Source organism: Rhipicephalus microplus, chromosome 2 (genome assembly GCF_043290135.1).
Source record: "Rhipicephalus microplus isolate Deutch F79 chromosome 2, USDA_Rmic, whole genome shotgun sequence".
Lineage (NCBI taxonomy): Eukaryota > Metazoa > Arthropoda > Arachnida > Ixodida > Ixodidae > Rhipicephalus > Rhipicephalus microplus.
Genome location: NC_134701.1, coordinates 82,355,079 through 82,364,133, shown reverse-complemented (window position 1 = coordinate 82,364,133; position 9,055 = coordinate 82,355,079). Strand labels below are relative to the sequence as shown.

The window sequence follows — 9,055 nt, the reverse complement described above, 5'->3', positions numbered from 1 at the left end:
AGTTTCAGTGGTATACGTTCATGAGGAACTTTGTCGAAGGCTTTTGAATAATCTAAAACGATGGACTTAGCTAGTCTGTAAGTTAGAATCCAGATTTACATGCAGGTCGTGAGCAAACATGGCTAGCTGCGTGCCATATGCATGGCACACGCTTCACTCTGCAGTTACTTGCAGTCTATAGTTATCCTAACCACTGTTAATGACTTCTCCGGTGTTGCATGGCCTACGTGCTCTACCAGGTCACAATGCGAATTGCAAGATCCCGCCTAACGGCTCTTGTGCGGCGCTGATAACTCCTCGCAAAGTGTATGGCTCTGAAAATATATCGCAACTGCTGAACCTCCTTTCAGAAAAAAGAAAAAACAGTTTACGTCAGAATTGTTCAAATGAGTGGTGCTTATCTACATCGCGGTATTACTAAGTATCGGCGAAGAGGGACTGGCAACACGGCGAACGGAACCACTGCTGATGAAATAAACATCGTGGTGTTGAATATATATTCGGTGTTTCTGGCCTCGTAAATTATGCAGTTAAAAAGATAACTGAGATCCTTTTCGGGCTACTGGATGCTATATGTTTAAAATATGAAACACTCAATTAACTCTAATACATAATTTACGAATTCGTGTCATTCTTTCGTGGAATGGCCCGTTCGCAATAGTGACGTAGCCAGGAGTGGCTCACTGAGCCCGTGCGCCACTCGCCCTAAATTTTTGTTGCCACCATTTATAGCGCTAAATGACCGTTCGCCTGCCCGGCCTCCACTTCAGCTCAGTAAGGTTCCCCCGGCCCACCTCCCGAAAAAAATACGTTTCAAGCCCCTTTTTGCGGTAATCGCGGTTATTACACTATCTTTATATCTGCCATGACGCTGCCTGTAACTGTTGTTAGCTGGTGTGTTCATGTGACAGCAGTAATATTGGCCTTTAGTTGAAACAGGGGCTACCAAGAAACCGCGCCAACCGATAGGGTATTCAGAAAACAAAAACAAAGCCTTTTTTTTCTTGAGAAAAAAATTGACCTCTGGCGCTTCACTCACATTGTTTTTGAAGGTTTCGATCTTGCCACAGAGTCACTTAAGCCTGTTGTCCATGAAGTAAAGAATTGCGTTTAGGCAAGTTCCCAACGACAGTGGAGTGGTACACTCGTCAACTTATAGCGGCTGTCTCATGGATGCGCCAGGATTTTACAGAAAGCCACCTATAAAATCGGCTCCGGCCCAACTAGTCTAATATGGTCGTTCACCACGCTGTGCTCAGGCTGTGCACTCCTTTGTCCTTCGAACATGCAGACGTCGGTTTTTCATTGTTGCAGGCTTTCGAAGAAGTTCTTGCTTCCCCCAGGTGTGAAGCGTGTCAGTCAGCGCGTGGTATGAAATAAACAAGCCCTTGTACTTTCCCTTCGGTCTGCCGGTATTTTGGGCACGGAAAAGTGTAGGTGCCACCAATCCACCTGCTACAATCCACTTTTATGAAAAGTATGATTCCACGGGTTTTCGCAACGGAAACTGTGCCCTTCTTCAAGCTTTGTGATGGTTCAAAACTCTCCACATGGAGTCGCTTCCATTCAGGAATTTCTATCTGTAATTTATGCAGACTGAAAAAAAAAACATTCCACTCTCGCTTTCATTGTGAAAGCGTGCGCTCGGACAGCTGTCAGACGTTGTGACAAAAGAGTTCATCGGGGTGAGTTTTGGGATAAGGGCATCTCCAATATGAAAAATTAACAAGTACCTTCACGCCGTGCGTTACCGAAAATTTGTAAGGTAGGTGAGTTACCCGTTACTGTGCTAAACCTGGAATGAGTACGTTACTAAGCTTCCGAAAAGGTAAAGGGTTACCAGTAACGGCATTACGTGGAATGCATTAGAGCCAATAATGGTAACCACGCTAGCAACTTTGTGAGCATAATACTCTAGTGGACTGCAATTAGTCAAAAAATATTTACGCGTGTGTTCTTATACGTGCGTGGTTTGCCGTAAGAATATGATCCTATTACAAATGTAAGGGATTAAAAAGAATGGCCGTGTCTCACCCTGTTGCACTGCAAAGGACGTCAAAAGATGATAGTTTTCAGTATGCATTGCTGCCTATAATATTGCGCTAACTGACCGTAATGTCAAGAAAGGAAAGTGTTTTCAGAACGCAGAAGCACTGGAAAGTGGCAGCACCGGGTGGTTTAAGTTTAAGACACTTGTCTTTTTAGCGAAGAGTAGTAGGAAGCGCCCGCTTTTTCTTTCAAACTTTTGCATTGTCAGCGCAGTGTAATTAACACTTCTGTTTTTAGAATTACGTACCAAAGCATGTTTCAAAGAAAAGACCACACTGTCATACACTTACGTAAGATTGTTACACCTGAAATGTGAGTAATACAATTTTCACGAGTATGAACGCAGCCACCAGACCAAGTCGAATGGACTTTGCGCACTGCCTTCTTTCGCCAGGTGACTGTCTGCCGTCCTTCATTGCTCTCCTGTTTTCCGTTGCAATAAAAAGCTTTCCGTGTGAAGTGTCTCACCTTGCAGTGGGTTTTCTGAAAACTGCGTAGAAATCTTTAAAACAGAGCTTTGGTGTCCATGTTATGTCTCCCTATATTGGTGGGATGAATGCCAAAAACACTGGTCGGTGCCGGTTAAAGTCGAAAACTGAAACCGCGTGTGGTTTTTGCAGGCTTCATCAATTTTGGTTAATAATAAAACAAATAACTTAGTGGTTGTTTTAGACATGCGCACACGTTTTTGTTGTTCTCGTGAAAAGCGGCGGACACCGTTGTCTAGTTTCTCTGCCGTTTCCAGGCAGGCATGTAGGCAAGCAAACACACCGTCGGCAGCGCCACTGGACACCTATTCGAAAGCATGAGACAAAAAAAGCAAAAATGGATCTTTGGCCCAACCTAAAGCGGTCTCAAGTGCATAAATTACAATTTCAAGTAAATGTGCTTGCTATTGGGCGGAAAAATTCTACCTGCTTTAATTTCTTGTCTTACCAATAGATTGTCAAGATTGGCCGTATTCGCTGTTGGGTGACGCTAGTAGTCACTTCTCATCTCCTTCCAACATGAAGTTAATGTTATAATGCGTTTTTTTCTGGCATATAAGCAAGCTCGTTGCCCCCGATTTAATGAACGATCTTTTCATTTGCGCCACATTCAGAAAATGTTTCTCACCGGTAGACAATCTCTATTTTTTGGCAAAGACCAGCAGACAGACCAAATATTTGCGTTGATGCGTATCAAGAAGTTGTATCGCCTTTGAAAACGAAGTGGCATTGCCCTCGTACATAAAAATGGCCGCTAACTACTTTATGTAACTGCCATGGTAATACCGCATTGTAGCAACATACACACATAGAAGCGATCACATACTCATATGATCACATCATACTCACCTGATCACATAGAGTATATGATCATATGCGTACGTGAACTCATCAGATCACAAGCGAGAACGCACAATCACACGCGAACTCGCAGAATTTCAAGTCTTGGACATAGCCAATTTCTACTCCAGCAGCATGAAGGCTATTGAATTCAGATTGCACAACGTGTACTGGTTACCAGCCATAAAATTTAGAAGAATAACTGATGCTTTCTACACATCAAAGTATGTCGTTCTATTTGCTTATGTGTACCATCAGGTATCGGGGAACTTCTATATTTGAATATGTAGTCAATAAAACTAAATTTTGTAATATATTGCTTGAGAGTCTCGCGATTACGGCAATTATACTTCAGCATCTAGGAAAGATCTTTGCAACGTAGGCGAATTAGTATTAGTTAAAAACGCTAAGAATGTTTTCCTGGTTACTAGCGGCTAAAGTAACAAGGTTTACTAGCTGCTAGTAAGTAAAGGTGTGCCGGAAAGGCAGTAAAATACGGTGGACTCTAGTAACTACACCGGAGTGCTCAACACAAAGGCGGAGGTCCTGTTCTTTGGGGCTCTAGTTTGGAGGCCGTGCAAGCTGCTTGTACTTGGCGACAGGGTCGGTTGCTTTTAGAGCGGCTGCGTACGTGGCCACCAAGGAGGCATGGCTTTCGTCGACGAGCATGTGTATGTAGATGCTAAGAAGTTCACTGAACGCCTCAGTGCTGGTCTCGGCGCCAACTTGTCGCAGCAACAGTGCCATGTGAACCAGAAACCGAATGGTCAGAAGCGGCGTTTTATCCACCTGACGAACTACCCAGTAGTGTATTTCTTCTATCAAAGCATCAGCATCGCCAAGCACTACACCTCGCTGCAGGATGTGTGCGATCTCTTGGTGCCGCTTGCCCCTCGTGCCCACAGCCTCCCGCAGGTCACGGAAGACGGTTTCAAAGGTTCCACGGTCACTGGGGTAGCCGGGCGGTAATGGTCCGAGGCTTCTATCTTGCTTCTTGGCAGTGCGGAGCTCCTGCTCTACGCACACATCCACAACAGCGCGCATGCGAGCCCATAGCTGATCATCCCATGTGGTACACGTGGGCAGCATTGCTTGTAGGTTGCCACTCAGAGCACCATACACAGCGCGCTAGTAACGTGAACACACGGGACTCGACGCCGCTCTCCAGCAGGCTCGCATCCAAAAATTCCAGTAGAAGCTGCCTTGGGTGGTTTGCTTGAAGCCGGCACCAAAGATGCTGGCGTTGTGCAGGTCATGGCATGGCCTGCATCCTTCGAGCGCGGCGGCTAGCCAACGATGACCGTTGTCGGCAACCAGCTCTTTGGCCCTCAGCAGTTAGCCTGCTCGCAGATGGAAGAATACGCTGTGGAAGAGGTGGAATTCGTGCATCGGTACCCAGTGCCTCGAGGGCGCGCCCGCGTCCAGTTCAGTCACGTGAGACGACGATGCACTACCGATGTTATTGTGGGACTGCACATGGTGCAGTGTGTTTTTCCAGGCGCAGCTTCCGCCGGCAATGTACTGGACCTTGTCGTTGTCATCGCGCATACCGCGCTGATGCGCCACGCAGCTTTCCATCCAGTCGACCACTAGTTGCGCCTGGCGTGTGAAGGAGTCTTTCGCCATGAGGGCCTCCACAATTTTCCGGTCGCTACCTTCGCAAGATCTGTCGACGAACATGGTTCTGTTGCCGCGTTCTTCCATGAACTCGTTTGCCTTGAGACGGTCGCGCAGGAGGGCACCCGTGAGCTTCCAAGTGTCTCGCTCTTCGGTGAGGAATGTTTGGCACGCGATGGCTTCTATTCGCGCCGGTGTGGCCTTGCGAGAGACTAGGCTCTCGGTCACTTTCATCACTTCGGCTAAGTAACTGTCGCACAGGCTAGCGTACTTCTCAACAAGCGTGACGACGTCCTCCCTACTGGTATGAGCATTGTAGGCTTTCATAAAGTCCGTATATATGCCGGCAGTAACGACGGCTGCGGGATTTTCGGTCGCTAGCACTATGGACGCGCTAAAGGTGGTTATGTCGGCGGCTTCCAAGTTAGTACTTACATTGCCGGTGCCACGCAAAGGCCTGCGACCATCAGGCGTAGTGAAGTCTTCCATAGATCCTCCCGCGAAGACGCTCGCAATTCTGCTTAGGGTACTGGTTTACGAGGCTGCTGAATGCTTAAATCCTGCTGCTGCCGTGGAAAGGACGCCCTCCAGTTGCTGAAGCGGCTTCAAGATCGTAGCACGGTCACCGGCGTTATGGCTCGAGCTTCACAGCACGAGCTGGTCTTCGTCTACTTCCTCTCCACACATGGCACAATGCCATTGGACGGAATTCGCCGTGTAGTAGGTGAAACTTCCGGTGTGTGTTTCGGTTCTGATTTCGTGGTTGTCAGATTCGTTTTGATATGAGGTGTTTTCGCCCACAAGGGGTGCTCCCTTGTGTACATTTAGAGTTTCTGTTAATGCTTCAAAACGACCAAGAATTTTTGGAAATGCGTGGAGTGAATGGCTTTGGCGTGAATTTAACATGAAATAACCACTAATGAGTCAGTACTGACACAATGTGACTCGCGATACCTTATCACGCCTATCACCCGTGTAAGCACTATTCACACCTTCGATATGCATATCAAAGGAAACGCCGTCCACACAGTAATAACTTGATACTTATTAACCAGGCCAATGATCTCATCACGAGTGACTTAGGTGACGTGCTCACGCATATCCCCCGCGCACGCACTGTCATAACCTTCCGTCATGCATATCAAATAAAACATCTTTGAAAGGGCAGGATCTTGATACCTAAAACTCGGCCAAGCCACCGGATCACCAGTGACTCAGGGGACGTCACCACCCTTATCACCCGCGCACGTAATATACTCGCCTACCGACATGCATACCAAACGAAACATCTTTGAGAGAGCAATAACGTGTTACCTATGACTCGGCCAACTGACCTGATCACTTGTGACTTAGGTGACGTCATCACGCCTATCACCCACGCACGCAATATCTAACCTGCCATCTCTTATACCAAACGAAACATCTTTGAGAGGCTAATAAATTGAATGCTGGCACTAGGCCTAGCGACGTCAACACTAGTGACCCACGTGATGTCATCATGCATATCACACACACACGCAGTGTCCAAGCCTGTCTTCATACATATCAAACAAAACGTCTTTGAGAGAGTAATAACTTGAATGCTGTCGCTAGGCTCAGTGACGTCATCACTAGTGACTAGCGTGACGTCATCTCACCTAAGGTTCATGTAAGCACTCTCTAATGTGCCTCCATGCTTATCAAACAAAACGTCTTTGAGAGGGTAATAACTTGAACGATGTTACTAGGCCTAGTGTCGCCATCACTAGTGACTCACGAGACGTCAACACGCCTATCACACATTCTTTCGCGTTCTTTCGCGGACAGTTCGCGTGCCCGAGCACGCGAACTGTCCCACCGTGACGAGAAATCGGCATCTAGTTTTGGGGATGGCATCCGGCAGCTTGATTCGCTCCTCACCTTTAACGAAATTTGCAAAAATTATCAATTGGCCAGGCGTAGCTTTCCGCTCCCACACCCGCAACTCTCTAGGGCCCAGTCAGTCACTTTAAAAATGCTGCAAACGGGTACTTACCCGTCGCCTTTAGTGTACAGCAAGTTTATCGACAGCATAAAGCCGCAATGCCCTCATTGCGAAGAGAGACGTTGCACGTTACCCCACATGCTCTGGCAATGCGCGGCGCTGCGCGATGGCGAGCCTTTCAGCACAGAAGCTGCCTGGAGGACGGCAATTACCAGCTCGGACCGAGAGGTCCAAATCCGGGCTGTCCAGAGGGCTCGCAATTTGGCGGAGGGGCTCGCTCTTCCTGTCCCCACGTGGGTGCGGCCCGCAGCCGACCCTCCCTCTTGAGGGGAATCGGCTCCTCAGGACAATTTGTAAATAAAGTTCATTGACTGGCCTATCACACAAGCACATGGTGTCCTAACCTGTCTTCATGCATATCAAACGAAACGTCTTCAAGAGAGTAATAACTGGAACGCTGTCACAAAGTCTAGTGACGTAATCACTTGTGACTGGCGTGACGTCATCTCACCTGAGACTCACGCAAGCACTCTCTAGTGTACCTTCATGCATATCAAACAAAACATCTCTGAGAGGGTAATAACTTGAACGCTGTCAATAGGCCTTGGGACGTCATCAGTAGTGACTTTCGTGACGTTCTTACGCCTAATACACACGCACGTGGGGTCCTAACCTGTCTTCGTACATATCAAACGAAACGTCTTTGAGATAGTAATAACTGGAACGATGTCACTAGGCCTAGTGACATCATCGCCAGTGACTCACGTAACGTCATCTCACCTAAGACTCACGCAAGCACTCTGTATTGTGCCTTCATGCATATCAAACAAAACGCCTTTGAGAGGGTAATAACTGGAACGCTGTCACTAGGCCCAGTGATGTCATCACTAGTGACTCGAGTGACGTCATCTTACCTAAGACTCACGCAAGCACTCTCTAATGTGCCTTCATGAATATCAAACAAAACGTCTTTGAGAGGGTAATAACTTGAACGATGTCACTAGGCCTAGCGACGTGATTACTAGTGACTCATGTGACGTCATCATGTCTATCACACACGCACGCGCTGCCCTAACCTGTCTTCATGCATATCCAACGAAGCGTATGTGAGAGATATATATTGTCATACTTAAACTTGGCCAAATGACTTGATCTCTAGTGACTTACGTGACGTCATCACGACTAACATTCATGCAAGCACTTTCTAACGTGTCTTCATGAATATCAAACGAAACGTCATTGAGATAACATTAACTTGAAGGCTGTTGCAGGCTTCGTCTGCTTATAAAAAACTGAATTCTGGCGCTGCACAGCCGTTCACCGGCTAACCGGTATATGTAGGCACCAGATCGCGCGTTTCGAATTCAGTCAAAGGCGTCTTTACATGGCTTTTGTTTGACTGGACGCTTTTCTTGACTCGAGTAGATGCGATGGAAGCAACAGTACCTTCAAGCAGCAGTGGGGTACAACCCAACATCAGCGTCCCACTACTCGTTGAAGGCAACGGTTCTCCTTCATTCAATAAATAGGAATAATAAAGGCGAAATGACAATTGAGGATTTTCCAAACAATACTCAATTACGCAACATTCAACCGATACCCTGACCTCTATGCGATGCATTTACTCCAGCTCGTCGTGTTGGAAGATGTAGGCGGCTTTTTTGTTGATTCTCGTGTTTCGAAGTATGCCTTGAAAATGCGGGCAGCCAGGCCGCACTACTGTGAACGGACAGGTGTTCTACACTAAACAGGCACGCTTATTCCAAGCAGACCAACCTATAAGAAACGGCGTGGCGTAAAATGTAGAAAGGAAGGCACGAGTTAGGCATAGCATTCAATGGCGCATCATCAGCAAGTGGTCACTTGCAAATGGCAATAGTATGTATCTCAAGTATGGGGAATGCCCTCTATTACAACGGATTTGTTTTACAGGATAACCAGATGAAATATTAGTTGGGCCGAAGGAGTAGTAGACAAATCTTTTTTTAGCAAGTTTTGGAGCAGGCAGACCATGCTTCGTATGCTTGATTACGGATATACAGTGTTATGACTTGAGGCCGGATTATATGCAAATGTCTGTTTCGTTTCTTGCGTTCCT

The 9,055-nt window shown here is 47.0% G+C and overlaps 1 protein-coding gene across 1 annotated transcript; it reads right to left on the bottom strand.

Annotated features, from left to right (window-relative positions):
• Nucleotides 1-3,938: 3,938 nt before the first annotated feature.
• Nucleotides 3,939-5,483, bottom strand: LOC142790139 (nuclear pore complex protein Nup107-like). The gene is made up of 2 exons (XM_075885117.1): nt 4,722-5,483; nt 3,939-4,505 (listed from the first exon to the last, which is right to left on the bottom strand). The coding sequence occupies exons 1-2, from the start codon at nt 5,481-5,483 to the stop codon at nt 3,939-3,941; spliced, it is 1,329 nt and encodes a 442-aa protein (XP_075741232.1).
• Nucleotides 5,484-9,055: the final 3,572 nt, after the last annotated feature.